Raw genomic sequence first — 25,059 nt, 5'->3', positions numbered from 1 at the left:
TAGCTTCCAAAGGTCACGTGGTTTGTTTAAGTTTTCTTCGATTTTGTTATCGAGGTATTCTTTCTTAGCAGATTTGGTCATGGTAATTACCTGATTGCATAGTTTGTTGCATTGTTTTTTAATTTTCTCAAAGTGGGTTTTGTGATCTTCGTTTAAGTGTTTCACTAATTTTGATTTGCATTTTTGAACTTCAGAGCATTTTAGGTCTCTGACTTTCATAGCATTTAGAATGTCCGAATTCATCCATGGTTCCGATCGGGTTTTAACCCTGGTGGTTCTCATGGGGGCTATACTGTCAATAATATTTAGGAATTTGGTTTTGAAACCTAGCCATGCCTCTTCAACCTGTGTGCATTTTAGTTCATCAAACCAGTCTTGATTCTCCAGTTTATGGTTTAAGGCCTCACTAGAATAGGATTTAAGGGATCTAGTAGTTATAGTTTTATGACCGCCAGCCTTGGGTTTTTGTTTTTTACGAGTGCAAAAGATCATGTAATGATCACTTAGCCCACATACAATAACCCCACTCTTGGAGATTTTGGACTCATCCGATGTTAGAATGAGATCTATGGTGGTTTGAGTAGAAATACACACCCTAGTGGGTTTGGTAATTTGTTGACGGAGACCGTGTAATTCAGAAAACCTAGTGAAGGATTTGAAAACGGATGCTTCATTTCTGAGCATGTCCACTCAGAACGCAAACAGACATTTTTTTGAGGTTAGATCATAAAAATAATAATTAAACAAAGGAAGCAGGAGGATTACTAATTATGGTAACAGCATACTAATTGTCCACTAATTTGAGGTCTCCAATTTGAAAGTCTTTTAAGAATTTGAAATGGGACTTTTATTTTGAAGAGATTCTCATTTCCATACAACGCTGACGTCAGAGAAGTCTGAGCGGGCTTCTTCAATAACAACTTCAGTCCGGCGTCGAGGAGCATCTAAGAGGCTAGGAGGCTTTGGCCATAGTACGTATGCAAAGACAATGTCTTCTTTCGTGAGAGAAGTGCTTGCTAGCTCTGGAAAGCTGGAAAAAGAAGACTTCACCAGTAAAATAAGCAAGCTGTCACGGAAAGTGGAGGAAACGAAGGTAAGCATGCAAGTTAGCCTAGCTCGGTAGCTAGCTGTCAAACATGCTTCCTAACTTGCCTGCCTGAAGGAGACATGGACGTAGTTAAATTAAACATGCTGCAAACCCTAGTCATAACATTGCATGAACATTCTCTCTCTCTCTCTCTCTCTCTCTCTCTCTCTCTCTCTCTCTCTCTCTCTCTCTCTCTCACACGTACTTTCATACTACTATTGCTACTTTATTGTTTATTGTTTGTTGCACTGTTGAAAAGCTAGAATTGCCAAAGCATTTCATCACACCGTCTACGGCTGTATTGTGCGTATATCACAAAAATAATACACTTTTGATTTGATTGGTCTATTCATATTTTAACTGTAAGCCCGACTGCTGCTGTCCGTTTGACTAACTAGTTAAATGCTCTACAAAGAAAAGGTTGTGTAGGTATAACATAAGCACACATGTTCTCCGGTGTAACTAACTAGGCCTACTCGCTGGAAAGCTCTAATCTTCAGCTACTAACCTTACCCAGTGTTGTGTTGACGTGTCATGATGGAGAGACAAACTGGACATACAACGTGGACAAACTGGACAAACATCTATATAAATGCAGATCTTTTAAGGAACACATCACCAGCTTTATCTTCCAGCTTTCATTTGATTTGTTTAATTTGCCTGGTCTCACTATAGGAAGAAGTGTGTGACATGATCAACAAGAGATACATTGAGTTTCTACCCAGCATGCAGGGGGCAGAGGCGCTCATGGGACAGGCAGAGGAAGTGTCCAAAGAAATTGATGTCCTCATAAGTTTAATTGAGACTGAGGTAAGGCTTACTGTAACGCAAGGAGCAGACAGAACATTTTTGGCAGTTAAAACCAGCTTAACTAAACTTAACAAAAATTTGGAAACGTTATTTCGGTCGATTATTCCTCCCCTTTAATAATACCAATTGGTATTGTATTTAATATCGTTGGAAAGCCCATTAGTCACCTTTACAACAAGGTACTTGTAAGGATCATGCATTTATGGAATGAGCAACACAGCTAAACGTGTGGGTAGCGGTAGTTTGGTGGATTGGATGATTGCACTCTGATGATTGCACTCTCCCACAGTAATAAGGAAAAAACAACACATATTGGCCATTTGTACACTTTATTCATTTTACACTGTCAGGGACCTCAGTAGTGTGTGGAAGATCCATACGCAGTCACAACAGCTTGGCACCTCCTCCTCATGCTGGTCACCAGCCTGGTGGTCACACACTGCTGTGGGACGGCATCCCATTCCTCAACTAGGATTTGCCGCAAGTCAGCCAACATGGTTGCGTTGGTCACTCTGGCACGTACAGCACGCCCAAGCTGATCCCACAAGTGTTCAATTGGGTTGAGGTCTGGGCTCACGGCAGGCCATTCCACCCTCTCCACTCCCTAATTCTAGGGGTACTCTGTGATGATCCTGGCTCTGTGGGAGCGAGCGTTGTCATCCTGGAGGATGGAGTTAGGTCCCAGATTCTGTTGTTTTTTCCTTATTACTGTGGGAGAGTGCAATCATCCAATCCACCTAGCAACTCAAAACGAGAGTGAATACCAACAGAAGAATATTGCAGGGGATTTGGCAAAAAAATTTGGGCCGCTACCCACACGTTTAGCTGTGTTGCTCATTCTACGAATGTATGAGCCTTACAAGTTGTACCTCGTTGTAAAGGTGACTAATCAGGCTTTGCAACAATATAAAATACAATACCAATTGGTATTATTAAAGGGGAGGAATAATCGACTGAAATAGCCTAACGTTTCCGAACTTTTTTTGAGGAGTTTAAATTATTTGTTTTCATCCTGATTTGTTCTCATTAGTTTTGATTCTTTGTGGCAGCCTTGTCCTGACAGGGAGCATGACTCCAGCTCTCAGTTTGGTCCAGGTGGCTTACAAACGTGTATGTTTGCACAGGTGCAGCACAGCCCCCAGTCTGTGACTGAGTATGCCAAGCTGAAGCAGCAGCTAGAGAGAAACAGCACCGTCATTGCAATGCTCAGACACCTAGAAGAGGTACAAACTGACTTTTTTATGATTAAATCAAAAATAAATATTGGTTCAACTTATTCTGGAGTGCATCCCGTTTTCTTTCATGAAGATATGGCTCTAAGTAGAGGACCAGCATTATTCTTTTTTACCAGCCTTGTAAGTAACATTAAGAACAGTTAGAGGAAAAAAAATCTTACTGACAAATAGATAGTACTAGAAAATGACAGAGAACTAACTTGTCATAGGGTAATGCTAAATTAAGTTACAATTACAAAGAAATTACAATATTCACTTTAGTGAGCCTTTAAGTCAGTGATCTTGGTGAATAGGAAAGTGTATTGATATGTCACCGTTTCACATTTTCTTTGTGTCTTGTGTTATTTGTTTAGTTTCACAATGCAATGGAGGACTATCACACAGCGCTCCTGGGGAAGAAGTATGTTCTTGCTGCCAAACAGTTAGAAAAGGTACGTCTCTGTAGAGTTCTGATCCTAACCAATGGTCCATATATCAGACATTCTATTAGTAAAATCAAATGTAATGCTGTCCCCATTTGAACTGGACTGATGGATCTCCTCCAGGCCCGGGGAAGTACAGACGCTCTAAAGGCCTGGAAGGGCTCTGAACTGCCCCTTCTACGAGCCCTCAGTGCAGAGCTCACCATCCAGAGAGATCACCTCATCTACCACTTAGGAGACGAGTGGAAGAGACTAGCTGTCTGGAAACTACCTCCAGCCAAAGGTGAATGACTTCTTGTCTGAGGGATATTGCTTGATTGATAGTTTATTTCCAAAATCACATAATTATTTTTACTTGCGACTGCGAGTCATGAGCTTAACACACATACATGGTTAAAACACATACATAGTAAAACACATACATGGTTAGTGTAAACCAACCACATCTCTCTGTGGTGTGCTACAGCAGATACTGATTGTGAGTGTCCATTCCTTTTTCTCCCAGAGCCGACTGGTATTAAGTCCTTCCTGAAGACAGAGCTGCACCTGACCCTGGGTGGCACCACGACGGAGCAGACCCCTCCCCCTCTGCTGTCCTGTGTCCTCCAGGCCCTGGCCATCCAGGGGCAGCTCCACCACAAGATCAAAGTCTTCAGTAAGACCCACTCTTGCATACACCCTGCTTGCATTCTGCTTATATTTTCTGCGACTGCTTTCATTGTCTGGATATTTTCTGAAACTGCTATCATTGTCTTTAGATTTTCTGAGACTGCTGGCATTCTGTTTACATTTTCTGAGGATTCTTTCATTGTTTATATTTTCAATGGCTGCTCGTCTTGTGCTTATATATTCTGAGGCTACTTCATAGTGTTAGGCCCAAACACATTAGGTCTGACCTCTGTCTCTCTCCCCCTGCCCCAGGTCAGGTGCTGCTGAAGTATGTGCTGAAGCCTCTGATCACGCACCCGTCTCTGAACATCCAGGTGACAGAGCAGCAGGGCCAGGGCGTGCTGGTGTCCCTGCTGAGTGTGGAGGCCCCCGGGGAGCGCCCCAGCCCCTCACAGGTCTACATCAAAGTCCTGCTGGTGCTCAAGACCCTACACACACATCTGCTTAGTAGGTCCTGCCACAAATATAACTGTTTGTCCATTAGTTTATACACAAATATATATAGTGGATATATATATTTATGTATGTTTTTGTGTATGTTATAGTCGTTGTTGTTGTTGTTTTTTTGTTTTTTTTTCTGGTATTATTGACTCCATTTTCCACACGCCAGTCAGTTGCATGTCTTATTGCATGAAATGTTGTAATACAAGGATAATGGAAATAAACTGGTCACTTCACCTCAAAGCAACATGACAATGTGGCCATGTCTCCCCCTTTTGCAGATGTCTCTGTTGGGGAGAAAAAAGTGTCCGTTATGCTGGGAGACTTGATATGGGAGGAGATGTCCCATTGTGTCATCCACGAGTGCTTATTGTACTCCATACCTTCTGATAGCAGCCAGCTTGAGACGTATAGTGTGGTATGTATCAAAGGCTAGTAATCAACACGGTAACACAGAAACAAAACTACAGATTATTTGTCCTTGTATCTCACTATATGCAAGAACAATTCTCCCAAATACAGTTCATTTATTCAGTCGTATCAGTTCAAATACAGTTCATTTATTCAGTCGTATCGGTTCAATAATGCAGATGTTATTGCGATACCCACTGTCAAGCCGTGTCCTCTGAGACTATTTAACACTTCTACTGAGTAACAGAAACAAGATGAGGGAATGTTTCATTCCTCTCTTCATACAGTACCACCCTGTCTATGTTTTACCACAGGTGATCAAAGAGACGGAGGCGTTTGAGAAATCCCTCCAGGAGATGCACTACCTCCCAGGAGACTCCACAGAGCTGCTCAAGTACACCAGAAATATCAACTGCCACTTCGCCAGCAAGAAATGCAAAGATGTGATCGTGGCCGCACGCAAGCTGATGACCTCCGAGATGCACAACACTGTCAGTAGTATGGCCTGTACTCTCCAATAGATCGAAGATAGAAGATATCTAAGCATTTGGTTGAACACTGAGCTGCAAGCCTGTACTGTTATATTGGTTGAACACTGAGCTGCAAGCCTGTGCTGTTATATTGGTTGAGCAGTCACAGTAAATGTATGTTATTGTTAACGTACGTATGCATGCTAAGTAATAACAATCTATTTTGAGGCGGTATAAAATGAACTGCATTTTCACTCATCTGATGTGCACTCATCAGGAATCCACTGTGGTGACCGTGTCATTTCCTAACCCACAGATTACCCTAACAGAGTCGAAGCTTTCCGTTCCCAAGCTCCCCCAACCTTGCTCTGGGGACGAGGGGAAACAGAAGGCCAAGAGGCCCTCTCAGTCAGAGGCAGTGAGGCTGGAGAGCGAGAAGCTTCTGGGCGTACAGACCCTGTGTCTGCCTGTGTGTCGCATCAGCGAGTCGGTCCAGCAGCTGATGGAGCTGGCCCTGCACACCCTGTCTGAGGCCGTGGACAGCACAGGCCAGTGGTACGCTCTGCCATGACTTTATTACCCTTACCACCAGATGAATCAGATTCTAGTCACGCAGCTTAGTCACAAGGAATGATTCATGAGGACGGATGTTTCTTGACTTTCTAGTTCATCGATAGTCCATAACAGTAATGGCGCTTCTCCACTACCGTACCGGAACCCGTGCTCCCACTTTGTTTTGCTTTCTCCACTGCCAACTGGCCCGTACCGGGCCGTAGTACCCGTATTGATTTTAGCTGCCGCTCCTGAGTCGGAGCGAAAGGTACTATCCGTGCTACTCGGTGACACTACATAGTATGTGAAAGTTGTGTACAACTATTGTTTTTACAATAATTTGCACTCTATTTGATACTCTTCAGCTGCAGCACCTCAGCTAAGTCTGATCACGGATTAGCGGTGGTGTTTTCACTATTTGGGGAATTTACATGGTTACATTCTTAGACATGTCTATGTCGTCATGATTACAAAGATGCCACTTGAAATGGATAAAATCCAAGTTTAGTGTCTTACACACACACACGTTCGCCTAGTATTTGACTGCCTGTAGCACAGTCACGAATGGTCCCAGTATCTTCAGTAGCTTCAGAAGGAACAAGTTGTTTTGTATTGTGCTTGCTGTAGCAAGCAGCTCTATATGTTATTGCTCATATTTATTTTAATCCTGTTCTTTTACCAATTGCTAAGACAACAATATACCGTATTTTCCGGACTATAAGTCGCGGTTTTTTTCATACTTTGGCTGGTCCTGCGACTTATAGTCAGGTGCGACTTATATATCAATAATTCATAATCTCTGACTGACATGAACTGACATACGGTAATCTCTGACTGACATGAACCAAGGAGTAACTTCCGCTAGCGCCTCATACACGATAGAATAGCCATTATACTTGACAATGTGGACATTAAACACGACAATGTGGACATTAAACATGATGTTATGGACCTTATACACAATGTTATGGACGTTATAAACGATATTAAAGTCATTTATTCCTTCCAGAGACTGTTCTATGTTGCTAAGTTACCCCCGCGAGGCTATTTTGCTACTTCCGCTAGCGCCACATACGCGATAGAATAGCCATTATACTCGACAATGTGGACATTAAACATGATATTATGGACCTTATACACGATATTATGAACGTTATACACGATATTAAAGTCATTTATTACCTTTCAGAGGCTGTTCAATGTTGCATTGTTTGTAGGCCGCCCTTCATCCTAACTACTTCCGTTTTTCACCAAGCTATCTTTGTCATGGCCTTATACACGATAAATAGTCGTTACACTCGACAATGTGGACATTAAGCACTATATTATGAACGTTATACACGCTATTATGAACGTTATACACGATATTAAAGTCATTTATTACCTTTCAGAGGCTGTTCCATCCTGTTTGCTTGCTCCCGCGACGCCATTTTGCTAACCTTCGTTAGCAACGCGCTAGCTAGCCCTGGCTTTACACTCGATAATTTAAGTATTTCTAACCTTTCAGAAGAAGTTTTAACGTGAATTATGTCCTTCCTGGGCTTACAAATCCTCTCATGTCTCTTCACAGTGCCAGACTAGAGTCAAGCTCAACAGGGTCTTCTTTCCCCGCTGATTCCGCCAAGCCCGTTCCCTTGAACCATGCGACTTATAGTCCAGTGCGACTTATATGTGGTTTTTTCCTCTTCATGACCCATTTTTGGCCTGCTGCGACTTATACTCGGGTGCGACTTATAGTCCGGAAAATACGGTAGTAATCTAGTTACTTTAGCTAGCTAAAGATATTGGTCCCCAAATCATTTAACAACTTGTTTAGCTATTATGTTCCGACGTTTATGTCGAACCCAGCAGTAAAGGTATCTAACTACGTAACAAAGCTATCTAACGTTAGCCTACAGAAGTGGAAAACAAACATCAGATATTTTGGTAATATAAATGGTTACTTTCTCACCTGAAAACACATATGACGCTTTACTCCTACTTTCCCGACTCTGTCTGTTGTGTATAATGGAGTAGCGTTTCTGAAAATACGGTACGGGTAAGATACAAATGCGTGCCGTCCTGTACCGTCCTGGTCTGGTTAAGGGAGAAATTGGAGACAATAAGCAACCTCAACGTCATATCACAGCACATAACTGTTGCCTAGGCGTCGCGCACAAAGAGATTGCAGAGAAAGTTGAAATGTTATTCCTTCTTTTCACCAGTGCTACCCAACTGTTCTTCACTGTGAGGAATATATTCCAGCTGTTTTACGATGTTGTGCCTACATACCACAAGTGAGTATAAGAATGTATGTGTATATAGTGTGTCTAAAAAAATAAAAGGCTTCTGAAAACCTCACATGAGACACTTAATTCACCTTATAACTAGTGTTGTCTGTACTTAATACATGAATACATGGTCTCTCTAATTCATCTGTGTGTTTCTTTGCACTCAGAGAGAACCTGCTCAAGTTTCCCCACCTGGCAGCCATCCAGCACAACAACTGCATGTACATCGCCCACCACCTGCTGACCCTGGGGCACCAGTTCAGACCACACCTGCCCGAGCTCCTCAGTGGTGGTGCCGTCACTTTTGTGGACCTGGTGCCCGGCTTCAGGAAACTGGGTGAGGGAAGTCTTCTACTACTCCATAAGGAAGAAGGAAAAAACAAACAAGAAACACAGTAAATCACAGTAAAGCATCGCTTTTTTTCTTTAAAGGTTATTCTTTTCTGAGTGGGGCAGTCCTACTCATATTTTTTATTTGATTGGATAGAGATAGTGACGGTAGACAGGAAGGTAAGGAGGTACATTGAAGACTCAGAAGCTTGCTAACTCTCTTAACTGGCTGTAAACCAGGTGCCCAGTGCTTACTGGGCCAGCTGAATGTTCAGAGAGCCGAGATGTTGGAGCGTCTCTCCACTGCCCGCGACTTCTCCCACCTGGATGACAAGGATAGCTACTCTGTAGCCAGCAAGGCCGTCAGGCAGGTGAGTATTCATGGAGCAGAAAGAGGTCTGTGAAATACAGTCTCATGATAACAGACGTTACATTTGTCTTCTATCAAAGTTCAGTTTTCGGTCAGCTGTTCAGTTTTGTTGGCATGAATGAACTAACATATAATGAGCAAAAAAAAGCACAGCTTTTACTTTTTTCCAGTTTAGCCATTAGGCTATGTCTCTCTACGACCTGTCTAATGATTTCCACTGTTCATCAGTCGGCATGTTTGTTTGTTACAGGTTATCCATCAACTGAAGAGGTTGGGCACAGTCTGGCAAGACGTCCTACCAGTCAAGATCTACTGTAAAGCCATGGGAACGCTCCTAAACTCTGCCATCTCAGAAATCATCGCCAAGATCATGATCCTTGAGGTGAACTCGGGTTCTATTTTCAGAATTCCATGTGTGTTTCCTCATTGTGTCTGAGGAAGGAAACAAATGTTGTTCCTGATCCTTGTCTTTTTCTTCTTTAGGATATCTCAACAGAGGATGGGGAGCATCTACACACGCTATGTCAGTCAATCATTGAGGAAGGACCCCTGGTGTTCATTCCACTGCCTGAGGAGAATAAGAACAAGAGGTACCAGGAGGAGGTGCCTGTGTATGTGAAGAAGTGGATGACCTTCAAGGAGCTGGTCATAGTGCTGAGGGCTAATCTTCAGGAGATAGTAGACCGGTAAGACTGAGACAGGAACACGCAGGCTTCTCTTCTCAGAATGCCACATTTTAAAGTTATTAATTTTGATCATTAAAAGGTCAAGCAGATTGAAGGTTATAACAATAATTAACAATTACATTTTGGGATATACGTAGTGTGTTGACTGTAAAGTTTGATTGGAAATTGTGTTAAGAGTCTTCTACTTGGTTTGTTTGTGGGCTGAAGGTGGGCGGAGGGCAAAGGGCCTCTGTCGCTGGAGTTCTCCAGTTCGGAGGTGAAGAGCCTGATCCGAGCGCTGTTCCAGAACACGGAGAGACGAGCAGTTGCTCTCACAAACATCAAATAGACTCTGCCCCTCTCCCTCAGCACTGTTCCTGACCACTGAGGAAAATGGTATTCTTCAATGTCTTTGTTCATGCCGATTTTTCCTAAGTTGTGAACTAACGCAATGAATAAAAATGTGGTTTTATACCCAGCTTCTTTACAAACTCTGTTATACACCAAAGATGCCTGCCTCTTACATTCAGGCAAGCCATTCTCTGTCCAAGTCATTTGCGAGTAGGCATAACACATTTTCTGTCACGTCGTGAATCTGTGTGTTGATCATTTTCACCTTTTTGGGCCGTCAATCAATCAATCACTAGTTTGTTGCATTTGATAAACGGTTGTCATATTTGCTCTCCCAGCAAAGAGCAATACTTGATTGTTGCCCCCCTCCTCCCACAATGACATCGGGGAGGGGACTAGGAGTGTAGCCTACTGCAGTAGGGAGGGGACTAGGAGTGTAGCCTAATGCAGTAAGGAGGGAGGGGACTAGGAGTGTAGCCTAATGCAGTAGTGAGGGGACTAGGAGTGTAGCCTAATGCAGTAGTGAGGGGACTAGGAGTGTAGCCTAATACAGTAGTGAGGGGACTAGGAGTGTAGCCTAATGCAGTAGGGAGGGGACTAGGAGTGTAGCCTAATGCAGTAGTGAGGGGACTAGGAGTGTAGCCTAATGCAGTAGGGAGGGGACTAGGAGTGTAGCCTAATGCAGTAGTGAGGGGACTAGGAGTGTAGCCTAATGCAGTAGTGAGGGGACTAGGAGTGTAGCCTAATGCAGTAGTGAGGGGACTAGGAGTGTAGCCTAATGCAGTAGTGAGGGGACTAGGAGTGTAGCCTAATGCAGTAGTGAGGGGACTAGGAGTGTAGCCTAATGCAGTAGTGAGGGGACTAGGAGTGTAGCCTAATGCAGTAGTGAGGGGACTAGGAGTGTAGCCTAATGCAGTAGGGAGGGGACTAGGAGTGTAGCCTAATGCAGTAGTGAGGGGACTAGGAGTGTAGCCTAATGCAGTAGGGAGGGGACTAGGAGTGTAGCCTAATGCAGTAGGGAGGGGACTAGGAGTGTAGCCTAATGCAGTAGGGAGGGGACTAGGAGTGTAGCCTAATGCAGTAGTGAGGGGACTAGGAGTGTAGCCTAATGCAGTAGGGAGGGGACTAGGAGTGTAGCCTAATGCAGTAGGGAGGGGACTAGGAGTGTAGCCTAATGCAGTAGTGAGGGGACTAGGAGTGTAGCTTAATGCAGTAAGGAGGGGACTAGGAGTGTAGCCTAATGCAGTAGGTAGGGGACTAGGAGTGTAGCCTAATGCAGTAGGGAGGGGACTAGGAGTGTAGCCTAATGCAGTAGTGAGGGGACTAGGAGTGTAGCCTAATGCAGTAGTGAGGGGACTAGGAGTGTAGCCTAATGCAGTAGTGAGGGGACTAGGAGTGTAGCCTAATGCAGTAGTGAGGGGACTAGGAGTGTAGCCTAATGCAGTAGTGAGGGGACTAGGAGTGTAGCCTAATACAGTAGTGAGGGGACTAGGAGTGTAGCCTAATGCAGTAGTGAGGGGACTAGGAGTGTAGCCTAATGCAGTAGTGAGGGGACTAGGAGTGTAGCCTAATGCAGTAGTGAGGGGACTAGGAGTGTAGCCTAATGCAGTAGTGAGGGGACTAGGAGTGTAGCCTAATGCAGTAGTGAGGGGACTAGGAGTGTAGCCTAATGCAGTAGTGAGGGGACTAGGAGTGTAGCCTAATGCAGTAGTGAGGGGACTAGGAGTGTAGCCTAATGCAGTAGGGAGGGGACTAGGAGTGTAGCCTAATGCAGTAGTGAGGGGACTAGGAGTGTAGCCTAATGCAGTAGGGAGGGGACTAGGAGTGTAGCCTACTGCAGTAAGGAGGGGACTAGGAGTGTAGCCTAATGCAGTAGTGAGGGGACTAGGAGTGTAGCCTAATGCAGTAGGGAGGGGACTAGGAGTGTAGCCTAATGCAGTAGTGAGGGGACTAGGAGTGTAGCCTAATACAGTAGTGAGGGGACTAGGAGTGTAGCCTAATGCAGTAGTGAGGGGACTAGGAGTGTAGCCTAATGCAGTAGGGAGGGGACTAGGAGTGTAGCCTAATGCAGTAGGGAGGGGACTAGGAGTGTAGCCTAATGCAGTAGTGAGGGGACTAGGAGTGTAGCCTAATGCAGTAGTGAGGGGACTAGGAGTGTAGCCTAATGCAGTAGTGAGGGGACTAGGAGTGTAGCCTAATGCAGTAGGGAGGGGACTAGGAGTGTAGCCTAATGCAGTAGTGAGGGGACTAGGAGTGTAGCCTAATGCAGTAGGGAGGGGACTAGGAGTGTAGCCTAATGCAGTAGTGAGGGGACTAGGAGTGTAGCCTAATGCAGTAAGGAGGGGACTAGGAGTGTAGCCTAATGCAGTAGTGAGGGGACTAGGAGTGTAGCCTAATACAGTAGTGAGGGGACTAGGAGTGTAGCCTAATACAGTAGTGAGGGGACTAGGAGTGTAGCCTAATGCAGTAGGGAGGGGACTAGGAGTGTAGCCTAATACAGTAGTGAGGGGACTAGGAGTGTAGCCTAATACAGTAGTGAGGGGACTAGGAGTGTAGCCTAATGCAGTAGAGAGGGGACTAGGAGTGTAGCCTAATGCAGTAGTGAGGGGACTAGGAGTGTAGCCTACTGCAGTAAGGAGGGGACTAGGAGTGTAGCCTAATGCAGTAGGGAGGGGACTAGGAGTGTAGCCTAATACAGTAGTGAGGGGACTAGGAGTGTAGCCTAATGCAGTAGGGAGGGGACTAGGAGTGTAGCCTAATGCAGTAGTGAGGGGACTAGGAGTGTAGCCTACTGCAGTAAGGAGGGGACTAGGAGTGTAGCCTAATACAGTAGGGAGGGGACTAGGAGTGTAGCCTAATGCAGTAGGGAGGGGACTAGGAGTGTAGCCTAATGCAGTAGGGAGGGGACTAGGAGTGTAGCCTAATGCAGTAGGGAGGGGACTAGGAGTGTAGCCTAATGCAGTAAGGAGGGGACTAGGAGTGTAGCCTAATACAGTAGGGAGGGGACTAGGAGTGTAGCCTAATGCAGTAGGGAGGGGACTAGGAGTGTAGCCTAATGCAGTAGGGAGGGGACTAGGAGTGTAGCCTAATGCAGTAGGGAGGGGACTAGGAGTGTAGCCTAATGCAGTAAGGAGGGGACTAGGAGTGTAGCCTAATACAGTAGGCCTAATAGCCTAAACATTTTGGGAATAATAAGGGAAATCAATGCAATGCTGTAAGAAGCAAGACTGATAACGAATCAATCAAATAAGCAGTACATGATAACTGTTCAGTCTGGCCATGAATGCAACTGTAGAGTGTAGCCTACTGCAGTAGGCCCAGTCATTGGAACAAACTCAACTATTTATTTTTGTCCTAATCACATTATTAGTAATACAGTTTGCAATGGAGATGGCAATACGCCTGGGGTGCACACATACTGCATGTGTTAATATAAGACACAGGTGTGAAATGAATAGATAGAGGATAGATACAGCTGTAGAACCACTGACCAAAAATTAGACATGCAAGACATGTGAATCAGTCGTTTATGGCAACAGAGAAATTGCATTTATTCCTTTTTACATGTCACTGAGAAGAATCAAAAGGTCTTTACACGGGTCATAATTCAACAGATGTTTCAGGTTCACTGTCTCACGTCAAATATTGCTTAATGTGACATCAATAGTGTAAATGCCTAATCTGCATACTCAAACTGCTCTCATTAAGAAATTCCACACCCATGAATAATAAACAAAACAAAACACTGATGACATATGATGCTGTGGCGCTGGATTTGGTAGCTAGCTAGATGAAAATAGAAGGTTGTATTTTATCATTTCCATATAACAGTACTGTAAAAAACAACAACACTCACTCACACACCATTGCTTTAGGCAGACAGTTTCAACAAGGCTGCATTGTACCTTCCTTCCTCCATACAGACAGAAGTAAACATAATTTATGAATTAATAATAATAACTGTAAAAGAGACAAAGTGCCATAACGTAGTGAGAGAACGCAGATTAAGAATGGCCCTTGGCCTCTAGCTCCGTCTCTAGTCTGAATGCTTCATGAGAGACGGGTAATCCATAGTAATGCATGGAATGGAATGAGATCAAACACATGTTTGGTACCATTCTTCATTCCATTCATTACAATGTCTTCTGACTTCTACCTCCACCAGCCTCTCCTGAAACAGACAGTGTGGACAGAGGTCTAGTCTGACTAACAGCAGAACCCATGTAGAATAAAACCACACCTTTATGTTTATGACCCAAAACCCAGTCCAGTGCATTACTGTGGTGTTCCCGAGAACAGAACATGTCAGCAGGTCCATAGTCTCTCCAATCACACACACACACACTATCCCCAGGAGGAGGACAGGCTCCTTGTAATGCATGGAATGGAATTAGGATCACATCTGTAATGAGCCGGTCCTCTGATTTCTACCTCCACCAGCCTTCACTGTTCTCTACAGTATAACCATGTTCATCTCTGCTAGTTCCAATGACAACTCTCTCCTAGTTTAGAGGATGACACAGACGTTCCCCTTCCGTCTACAGTCAGTCAGGGATTCCGTCATGCAATCAAGTAAAGCAAACATCCCGTCCTCGGTGTGCAGACCCAAGGGTGGAGCGAGCAGACAGGGTTGACGACAGTACAAAGAAGAAGGGTCTTGTAAATCGTCTGTTTAATGTAGTTCTGGGTTGCAAAGCTCCAGCCAGGTCTGTCCGGCTGTTTGGCTCCCGCATCTCAACCATCTCAACTAATCCAGACCCCCTCCCTCCCTCCCTCCCTCCGACCTGGCTAGTGTGGTCCCCCCCACCCTCCCTCAGTCAGTCAGTCAGTTACCTCCAACCAGACCGGCCTCAGCGCTGGCCGGTGTAGGCCCTGAACCAGGACGTGACAGAGGCGGCGGCGGAGGAGATCATGCCCCCAGCGTTGCCCACGGGCTGGGACACCTGCATGGCCGTGCTCTGGGACAGGTCCATGGGCTGGGAGGGCATGTCACAGAAGCGCGGGCTGGGAACCGTCTCCCAGTCCGTCCCCAGGTCCGTCTCCTCGTCAGTCACCGCCTCATCACCGCTCTTCGCCTCGTCACCGCCGGCCGCCTCCGGCTCCACAAACTCCATGCTGTCCTCCAGGTCTGCCGTCACCTCAAATGGACCGGTCCTGGACGGGGAGAGAAGAGGGACAAACGTCACACACACAGGCTGGTGCCATCACGGCTCTCTGATGACAGGGAACGAGTGGCTTAAAATGATCACAAAGGCATTTAAGATTCTCCCACGTCAGTCCTAGGATACCCGCCCACCCTTTACGGTGCACATATTTATTGCAGCCAAGAGAACCAGACTAAATCAACCATATCAAAAGTATCAAAATGTCTTTCTTACCTGCCAAGGTTCTTGTTGTCAGGGGAGACCAGAAACATGATGTTCCTCAGGGTGTGGTGGGGATGCAGCTGCTCACTGTCAACATGCTGAACAACAACAACAACAACACGCACTGGTTAGAGATATGGGCTTTTCAACACAGAGATTAAATTGTCTTTCTCTCTCTCTCTCAAATGGTATTTTCAGCTGTGCTCTCATACTGTGAAAAAAGCGAGGTGAGCTGTCCTCACTACCTGGGAGAAGCAGAGATGCAGGATGTTGGTGTTGAGCTTGGTGAGAGCCCTGGTGAACCTGTAGCGACTCAGGTTGTCTCCACAGAACTCACTGTGGGAGGAGCCACAACATGGGGGGGGGGGGGGGGGGGGGGGGGAATGATGTTACAATTATGGCTTTTATATAAAAAGAATGGGGGTAGAATTGGCCTTTCCTTCTAGAGAGGACAAAAGCAAAGTAGGAGGTATAATTGCACAGACCGACTTGCAATCGGAAACTGAGTCGAGCCAAAAACCCTAGCCAGAACAGGGGAGGAGTGTACAGTAAAGTACACACTGGGGCTAAAGAAAACACTAATGACAGGTTGTGTACCTGTTGCACAGTTTCTTAGGCAGGTTGACATCCATGATGTGAGACAGGATGTTGACAAGCTGGGTGGCGTAGCAGAGGGCAGCACTGATGGTGTGGGCTGGGTTGATGTGGTCGAGCTCTGGAACAACACAAGGCAGAGGAAACACTGTAAGACTAAGTACCCCGCAGTGTGAGGCCATAGAGGACTAGAGGGAATACGGATTTGGCTTGGTTGGTCATTTTCTATTTATATAAAGATAATTCGTTCACATTCCGTTTTGTACAAAAGACAATTAGACACTGCACCAGGTTTCTCTTCATCATCTGAATTGCCTCAGTGAGACTAACCTGGATAAATCAAAGTGATATTAATCAGAGTTCTCCCCAGGATGTTTTGAACAGTGGCGCTGGATTGCATTATCAAAAAACGGACTTGCTTTTATTCATGTCAAAATGCACCAAAAACTACAGAGCTCTGAATTCACTGAGGAACATCATACCGCTTTAGTTTTTAACAACAATGTCATTGGTCGATCAAAGACAGTTACTCTATCATGACTAAATATATAGTTTAATAGGCCTTGTAATGTTTACATAGTAGCGCCGAATAGTTCTAGCTCCATTCTTGGGGGAGAACCCTGCCGGTTGACAGGCAGCTGTACCTGGGCCCTGGTTGGGGCTCTTCTCCTCCACCCAGGTGTAGTAGGCAGAGCAGTCTCCGTTGCTGGGCAGAGTGACGCAGGGTCCGGTGATGCTGATGCTGGTCTCTCCGTTCTGGTCGTCCCAGATCCAGCGGCCAGACAGGTAGGTGGTCCGCCGGGCCTCTGCCAGCTCACACACGGTACTGGAGGTCAGGGCCTGGTCAGACTCCGACACAACGTCCGCAGGGTCTCTGAGGAACAGGCGCAGGGGCACAAGAGACACGTGAACGTGCATTCTATATGCAATGATGCGTGAACGTTACTGCTCAAACAGTAGCACTGGCACAAAACAGGCACGTGTGTGTGTCTGTGTGTGGGGCATGGCAAAGCTGATCTGCTGCCCAGTTTCTCCTCTGTGTGTGTGTGTGTGTGTGTGTGTGTGTCAGGGTTCCCGTTAGAAAAATTTGCCGTCGGACATCGTGTCCGGGAAGAATTCGATTTACCGGACAAACGTGATATATTCCGGTCATCATATTAAAATATAATAAAAAAAAAAAATTCAAAATCATATTTTTTTTCTCCAAATCTAATATAGCTGTTTGTCGCGGTGATTACTGTTGTGTAGCGGCCTATATATGCCATTTAATGTCTATTTCTCATCCGATACGATTAGATGCGAGCTATATAATATATAATAATATAACATGATTTGACGCATGCGCGCTATGCCATGCGTCAAATCCAGCGCTGAACGGGCGCCTCACTGGGAACTGAACAGACAGCATCGATCAATGAACGGACTCCACATTACGTTAACTGAAGTTTGTTAAATTGTTTGGGATTAATGTGAGTTTTCTATTTTCTCTTTCCAGTTTTACCCTTTTTTTTTTTTAATCAATAAAACAACGTCATTTCTATAACCAGGGGGGTGTTCCATCGACGTCGCTGGAGGAAAGTCTGGGCTTGTTTTGACAAGTCTCGCGAGATCTATCAAGATATGCCTGGATCTTTTTAAGAGTCTCGCGGGACTTGGCGAAGTAGGCCTAGGTTTTCCTTTGGCGACGTTGATGGAACACCCCCCAGGTCTCGCTGGTTGGGAAGGCATTTCGTTTAGCTGCCTGTCAAATCATACTTAGGGGATAGCCCTGTAAGCTCATACGGGTCTGTATGTCGTCCTGAAGACCGGCTGTTAGATCATATCGCTGAAGTTTGTCTCCATCTTAGTGTAAATGTTTTCCGTTTCGTTTGTTATCCTTGTTATTGTGCGATAAAGTTAAGGCTTTCCGCTTCGGGCCACCATTTTCAGCTGGGCACCGGACACACACACACTCGTGCACGCGCGGCACTGCCCGAGAGAGAAGGACCCGCCCCCTTTGGTTAGCCTATAGGCTGGCTGGAGGGGGCGGGTCCTTCTCTCTCGGGCAGTGTTCTGTGTGTGTGTTTGGTGCTCAGCTGAGAATGGTGGCCCAAAGCCAATTTGAATACAAAATGTGAACTTTAGCGAATTGTATTCAAATTGTGCTTAGAGGGAATTATTTTCACCGGACATTTTGTCCGACGAGTTTTCAATTTGTCGGACTTCCACAACTTTTACCGGACAAAGTCCGGGAATTACCGGTTAACGGAAACCCTGGTGTGTGTGTGTGTTTGTGTGTGTGTTTGTGTGTGTGTTTGTGTGTGTGTGTTATAGCCATACTGACTGACCTGCTGCCCAGCTTCTCCTCCTGTGTGGGGAGGATGTGAGTGGTGAGCTCCAGGATGTGTCCGCGGCGGACCTCTGCCAGGAGTTCCAGGCGGCCCTGCAGCTCCTTGGCCCTCTTCTCCAGCAGCTCCCCCAGACGCCGGTTGTGGCGGTCGATCTTGTCCCTCTTCTCCTGGTGACGGCTGGCTCGGCGCTGCAGCCTCTGGCTCTCCTCCTGAGAGCGCAGCAGTAGGTCCTTACCTGGGGGGGGGGGGGTTGAATGAGTCTGGAAATCATGTAGGCTAACTAAACGCATATAACACAATAAATGTAGAGGATGAAAAACAGAATTAATTCAGTAGGTAATTCAGTGTGAGTACGTCTCACTCACCACTCTTCACCTCCTCGTTCCCGTAGCAGATGGCCTCCTTCAGCTGCTCTATCTTCATCTTGCATGACATGATCTTCCATTTCTGAAGGAAACAAAACACAACATGAGTAAAAACAGGCGAGGTCTAATCTCTAGGCTGTGAATATCATAAATAAAGGAAATTATGCTCTCTCTCTCTCTCTCTTTTTGTGGGTTCATCAAGTCTGTGAGTGCTTCACAGTCGAGGTAGAAATCAGAAGACAGGCTCATTATAATGCATGGAGAGTAATGAGGAATGGTATCAAACACGTGTTACAATGAGTCCGTCCTCCGATTTCCTGTCTCCACCGATGTCTCATTATTGGTACTCACCAGCTGATCTGCTTGGATCTTCCTATCCATGGCGTTGATAACACTGGGAGAAGAAAGAATGGTGTAATACAGCAGGTACCAAACTAACATGGGGTCCCCTGATTTCAAATTGGGGTCCTCTGAGGAAATCAAACCAACCTCTATGATTTCATAAATAAGACATTAGTATTTTGTATGAAGACAAACAATGTCTTTGTATTGCACCTGTAGCCAATATCGCAGGGTTTAAGGTTCAAATCCAACTAATTAGAGCATATTTTAGGTGAAGAATACACTTGGCAAGTTTGGCATACCCCACAATCAAGTTGTTGGGGGTGACAGGAAATGATTGATGTCAATTTGGGTTCCAAAAACCCCTCGTGTAATATCAATATGATGACAGATCAGAGAGACTTGAAATAAGACAGTTGCAAAGATTTGTGGAAACCACTTCCATCCTCTACAGTGTTTGGGTTTTTCAATGAACACAACATGATGTAGTAAATGAACATTAAGCATACCTCTGTTGAAGAAGTTCTTTCTCCTCCTTCAACTTTTTAAGTCTTTCCAATTTCTCAATGTATCTGGAAAAAAATACATTACCATTACAAATACTACATTTCACACAGTTACATTTCATCAAACGTGTCATTTGATTAAAACAACCGATGCAATAAATGTGGTTTAGTACACTGACTTATAGTCCAGTCATAGAAAGGTAGTGAGTGAAAGTAGTGGCATGTACATGAACACTTGACAGCAGGCCTGTGGTTCAGACACATGTGGTTACCACATGCCATGACACAGTACTTTCAGTTTTTAGAAGAAAGAAACGGTTAAAACCACCAGCTATATAAGAAAGGAACTTAGGCAGTGAGATAGTTTGCTCGTGTTATTGTTAACTTGGTGCTCAAATGGCTTGGCTGAAAACATTGGCAACAAAGTGTTAATAGGAAACTAGGTCAGGAATAGTACCCTACATGTAAACAAGCTAGCGAGCCCCTCCGAGGCTAAGCCCAGGTAGCCAGCTAGCGTCTTTCCTCTTGACAGGACTTGGGCTGCGTTCGTACATTTTCTCTGAGAGCGCCGGAGCGCACACTGGATTCAACGTCATAGAGCGACCGAGTAATTTGATTGGACGAGAGGCATTCCATGAGTGCTGATCGAATTTCCAGAGCGAATTTACCAACGCACCCTCGATGTAAACAATGCAGCTAGCAAGCAACTTAGCCAGGTAACATATGATATTAGCATATCTGGCTATTGATACATGCAACATTAACTGATAAACAGTAATCCTATCTGATCACCAAAGGCAAAGCACTTTTTTAAATTTGTAGAACCGTCCAGTCTACTTATCGGGATGTAAACACGCACCGCTCGGGATTCCTCCCGGTGTCGAAGAACACGAAGTCCCCCGCCTGGATGCAGCGGGCGCAGGTCAGCCGCCGCCTGGCCGTGTTGCAGAGGGGGCATCTCTCCACGGCCACGTACAGACCCTCCGCGTCGTCCACCGACTCCACCATCGCCCCCCCGGGGGAGCCTATAGCTGCTGCTGTGGCTGGATGGAGGTGGTGGGAGCGGAGCGGCGGCCGGGCCCCGGGCGGAGCCCCCAGAGTCAGGACCTCTCCTCCCGCTGAGCATGATGCCATGGAGCTGGCCAGGCTCACTCGCTAGCTAGCCCAACGATTCCCTGTTAGTAGTAGAACGCGGACTAACGGTTTTCATTTCTTCATAACAATGTTATGGAAATGATTACCGTATAACTGTCCTCATATTTCGATATTTAGAAAATAACAGCACAACTAATGTACTGCTAGCTAGCTGCTAACTGACTGTGTTGCGGGAGATTGCGTCCGTCTGCTTTTGATTTCGGGTGCGTTCGTAAATTCGCTCTGAGAGCGCCGGAGCGCACACTGGGTTCTACGTCATAAAGGACCACGTAATTTTGATTGGACAAGAGGCATTCCATGAGTGCTGATCAAATTTCCAGAGCGTATTTACGAACGCACCATGTATATCACGTGACAGGGTTTGTTTATGTACTGTGATCACGTGGACTGTCAAAATAAAGTACTGTTACGTCACATCCAAATATACAATGAAAACTTTAAGTTGATTACCTTTTTGTGAATGTTTATTATTCTTCGACCGACACAAAACATTATGTGGAATTAATAAGGGTATATTACAAAATCATGAGTACATAGCCACAGCACCATCCACAACTTTTAGTATAACACTCAAAATTAAACAATAAAACATACATATAATATATTACTTGCATTTGTACAAATTAAGATTGAAGTGCATTCAATGTTCTCATCAGCAACATCAATACATCTCTTCATTACTTCCTGAATCCTTTCAGAATTGGGTAAATGTTCTCAAAGGCCTCGTAGATTTCACCACGTTCCTTAGCCCCTGAAATACACACTCAAGTCAATGTAAAGAAATGCAAGGGGAACATGTCAATCAAAAAATATCATGGGACAGATCCTAAATGTAAAAGAACAGAGTAGGTAGATATATCTGGATATTTCAACCACCCAGTTAGGCCCAAACACACCTGTAAGAACTACCTTCCCAGACACAAAAATCAGTAACACGATTCGTGGTTTCACCATGCGGTAGATCAGACCAGGAAATAGCTCCGGCTCATAACTAGAAGGCCAAAGATTACGGCACAGGTTAGATACAGCAGAACAGAGAATATTGGTATTTCATTTCATTATTCAGTGGAAATGCACTTTGAATACACTGATGCAGCCAAACAATGAAAAGGAAAGTCTGTTCCTCACAAAAGGGGTGATGATCCAATTGCTTTTGGATGTAATCAAATTGGTTCAGGCTTGGGAAACTCTATCCAATGTCGACTGGATCAGGGGGGTATTCCATCAAAGTTCAGGCTTATTTAAGTCTCGTGAGATTTATCAAAACAAGCCCACATTTTTTGATAAATCTCACAAGGCACTTGAAAAAGGAGTTGACTTTAAGGCAAACGTACTTGCTGAACACACTGTGAGTGAGCACTAGGGGGTATTCCATCAACGTCACTTGTCAGAATAAGCCTGGATTTTCCTTTAGCAACATTGATGGAATACCCTCCAGGTCTGTGTGTGTGTTTGTGTGTGTGCGTGCGCACCTGTGTGACCACCCTACTGAACTGTTGGTGAGTGAGCACCAAGCCTGTGTGTGTGGGGGTGTGTGTGTGTGACCAACCTGCTGAACTGTTGGTGAGTGAGCACCAGACCTGTGTGTGTGTGTGTGTGTGTGTGTGTGTGTGTGTGTGACCAACCTGCTGAACTGTTGGTGAGTGAGCACCAGACCTGTGTGTGTGTGTGTGTGTGTGTGTGTGTGTGTGTGTGTGTGTGTGTGTGTGTGTGTGAGACCAACCTGCTGAACTGTTGGTGAGTGAGCACCAGGCCCTCCAGGCGGATTGGGAAGCAGACGTCACAGCTGCCCACCATGTTCTGGATCTTGAAGTCGAGGAACTTGGCCGGGAAGCCCAGCTTCTGCACCACCCGGGCGTACTTCCTGGCAGCCAGGCGAGACTGGTCCTCACTGTTTGGACCAGACAAAGTGAACTTCATCAAAGTATAAGAGTTCATAAAGATATAATACCAACTTTCACTTGTTGAAAGGCTAGGTCAGGAACTCTGCCTAGATGAAGAGGTGGCTCTGAGCAATGGCAGAGTGATATTTTCCAGTGCCTGGATCAGGCATCATCTCATCCACCCTGAGTGAAGTTGGTCAAAAGTACAACTATAACTGTTGATAAAACTTAAAGCCAAGACACACAGTGAAAATAGAGAGTGGCTTGTGGAATGACAGGTGTACTCAAAGTGATTGCAGGGAGGAGAGCTATGAGTGGGCCAGGGGAGGGCTGGTGGAGGTAGAAATCTAAAAGACCTAATGCCTTGAGTGGGCAGTGTGACATCAAGCACATCATCTCATCTAGGTGTCCTCACCTCTTGGCTCCCGTACACACCATCTTCCCAGAGCTGAAGATGAGTGCTGTGGTCCTGGGATCCCGGATCCTCATGATGACCGCAGCGAAACGCTGACGAACATGAGTGTAAAGAGTACAATGCTCTCCATGAAGGCCTGACAACGGCTTATGAAAGTGTGATGATGATAGACTACAATTATTCATCCATATGGTGTTGGTCATTTGATAGGTTGATATACCTTGGGGTTGTATTCAGCATTCCTGGCATGGAGGGCGATGTACTTGAGGTCCAGAGGACAGGCCAGGTTCACTGTTGATACAATATTCCTGCACATAAACAAGCAGGGACTCACACTCACGCACTGAGAAGTGTTAACCAAGTATAAGATGATTTTCACTTCGTGAGCTTAGAATTATAAGGTTCTATCTCCGTTTCGGGTAGTTCAGAGATATTGAGCGTCAAAGTTTTTACACATTTTGACCAAAGATGGAGATAGAACCTTATAATTCTAACGTCACGACTTATGTCCTGCACTATTGACACTTTTTATTGAATTATGCCTAGTGCCTTATTGTCTACAAATTGAAATATACTGCTAATTGTAAATAATCTTATTTGTCACTTATGTCCTGTACTATTGTCACTTTTTTATTATCTTTGATCTGAATTATGCCTATTACCTATTGTTTTATGTCAGGAACCGAAGCCTTTTACTCTCTTACACTTGTGTAATGTGACGCAACAATAATCTTGAAACTAAGATGCTAGCCAAGCTAGTTACAAGGGCCAAACATCTCTGGACCCTAGTTATAGCTTATACAACTAACCCAATGTTCTTCAATTCTTGGGTCAGGTCACATGTTCAGAAAAAACTCCTGGCCCTAGTAATAGTGACGTCACATCACCCACTGTAACATAGGGATAATTCCGGAACTCTCGGCCACCGGCGTCATTGGGGTCATAGGGGTCATGGGACAGAAGGGAGAGGCCCCCGGCATGGGATTGGTAGGGTCCCCCTCTGCTGCAGACTCCTCAGGCCTGTAGTCCTGGAAGACACCACTATCCTGTGTGACATTAGCAGGGGTGTTCTCACTGGACTCCTCCTGAGTGGCGAGTTCATCAGGCAGGAAGCTGAGGTCCAGGTCATCGTCTTTGTTCTGTTCATTCAGGGCAGAGGAGAGGAAGGAGGGGTCCTGAAGCTGAGGACCCTTCAAGCCCAGGTCAACCGCCTCAAACAAGTAGTCAGGAGCATCCTGGAGACCACATCAGGAACGAGAAAAACACATGAAGCATTGGAGGCTGATATCGGAGGACAAGCTCATTGTAATGCATGGAACGGAATTAGGAATGGTATCAAGCATGTGTGTTTGATACGACTCCTCATTCCATGCATTACAAAGAGCCCATCCTCCGATGTTTACCTCCACCAGCCTCCAGTGACATGAAGATGATGAAATCGGAAACGTGTACATCATTCATAGTTTGTCTATACTAGCAAAGCAAATGTCAACAATGGGCAACATTACCAGTTGTACAGTACAATGTAGGTCAACACAATAGTTATAGATATTGCAGTCCATAAGGTTCATTTGTTGGCCTCATGAATCAATCAACTGATATCAGAACCACATTCATAATCGAATCCCCCATGTCCTGCCAATCAGGGATAGGACTGTACCACTGACTGTATGCACTTACATTTGGAACTGGACTCATGGACTCATCAAAATAACTCTCCAATGTAGCCTCATCATCCATGGCTGACAAAGCAGAAATAGAGCCGGAACGGCGGGACCTTGACGGCGTCCTTTATTGAGAGGAGGAACAAGCTCAATTGAGAACAGGTGTGACTGTCCTACGGGAGGGAACTTCAGACTTCCAGTGAACAGAACTGAACTGTAGGTGCGAAAAACAGTTGATATAACGAGACAATGCATAATCGCAGGTATTGCAAATCAATGCATATACCTTGTTTATTAAAATTATAGTCTTGGTCCAATTAAAAAAAGTACATTCAATAAGACTCCGGCCAGAAGAG

At 45.2% G+C, this 25,059-nt stretch overlaps 3 protein-coding genes across 4 annotated transcripts; 1 reads left to right on the top strand and 2 right to left on the bottom strand.

The window, feature by feature from the left end:
* Window positions 1-986: 986 nt before the first annotated feature.
* LOC308175895 (centromere/kinetochore protein zw10 homolog) lies at window positions 987-10,179 on the top strand. Of its 2 annotated transcripts, none has more exons than XM_080550465.1 (16): window positions 987-1,093; window positions 1,763-1,897; window positions 3,028-3,120; window positions 3,486-3,563; window positions 3,678-3,837; window positions 4,060-4,209; window positions 4,476-4,670; window positions 4,946-5,082; window positions 5,390-5,566; window positions 5,862-6,100; window positions 8,302-8,373; window positions 8,535-8,704; window positions 8,938-9,068; window positions 9,318-9,449; window positions 9,551-9,753; window positions 9,961-10,179. In XM_080550465.1, the coding sequence occupies exons 1-16, from the start codon at window positions 989-991 to the stop codon at window positions 10,079-10,081; spliced, it is 2,298 nt and encodes a 765-aa protein (XP_080406591.1). In that variant the 5' UTR covers window positions 987-988; the 3' UTR covers window positions 10,082-10,179. The 2 variants fall into 2 exon arrangements, with proteins under 2 accessions (XP_080406591.1, XP_080406590.1); XM_080550464.1 differs by having other exon boundaries at window positions 3,022-3,120.
* Window positions 10,180-14,933: 4,754 nt separating this feature from the next.
* Window positions 14,934-20,879, bottom strand: atg14 (autophagy related 14; the record flags this gene model as incomplete). The annotated part of the gene is made up of 10 exons (XM_080532223.1): window positions 20,446-20,879; window positions 19,590-19,652; window positions 19,090-19,132; window positions 18,739-18,820; window positions 18,371-18,608; window positions 16,688-16,917; window positions 16,047-16,164; window positions 15,695-15,785; window positions 15,462-15,547; window positions 14,934-15,237 (listed from the first exon to the last, which is right to left on the bottom strand). The coding sequence occupies exons 1-10, from the start codon at window positions 20,718-20,720 to the stop codon at window positions 14,934-14,936; spliced, it is 1,530 nt and encodes a 509-aa protein (XP_080388349.1). The 5' UTR covers window positions 20,721-20,879.
* Window positions 20,880-21,418: 539 nt separating this feature from the next.
* On the bottom strand, window positions 21,419-24,779 carry tbpl2 (TATA box binding protein like 2; the record flags this gene model as incomplete). The annotated part of the gene is made up of 7 exons (XM_080523545.1): window positions 21,419-21,492; window positions 21,638-21,732; window positions 22,465-22,632; window positions 23,040-23,131; window positions 23,260-23,347; window positions 23,931-24,274; window positions 24,720-24,779. 7 exons carry the CDS (start codon window positions 24,777-24,779, stop codon window positions 21,419-21,421), a joined length of 921 nt encoding a protein of 306 aa, XP_080379671.1.
* Between the last annotated feature and the right edge of the window lie 280 nt (window positions 24,780-25,059).

The sequence above is a fragment of the Nansenia antarctica genome (assembly GCF_963989245.1).
Source record: "Nansenia antarctica genome assembly, chromosome: 1".
NCBI classification, from domain to species: Eukaryota; Metazoa; Chordata; class Actinopteri; order Argentiniformes; family Microstomatidae; genus Nansenia; species Nansenia antarctica.
The sequence above is the reverse complement of the archived record's forward strand: the minus strand, read 5'-3'. Positions and strand labels throughout refer to the sequence as shown.

What these genes read in the sequence shown, in the direction of transcription:
- LOC308175895 (XM_080550464.1), top strand. Translation starts at nt 989, where the DNA reads ATGTCTTCTTTCGTGAGAGAAGTGCTTGCTAGCTCTGGAAAGCTGGAA. An exon ending in TAAGTTTAATTGAGACTGAG is followed by an intron (nt 1,898 to 3,021) that starts GTAAGGCTTACT and finishes ATGTTTGCACAG; the next exon opens with GTGCAGCACAGCCCCCAGTC. An exon ending in GAAACTACCTCCAGCCAAAG is followed by an intron (nt 3,838 to 4,059) that starts GTGAATGACTTC and finishes TTTTTCTCCCAG; the next exon opens with AGCCGACTGGTATTAAGTCC.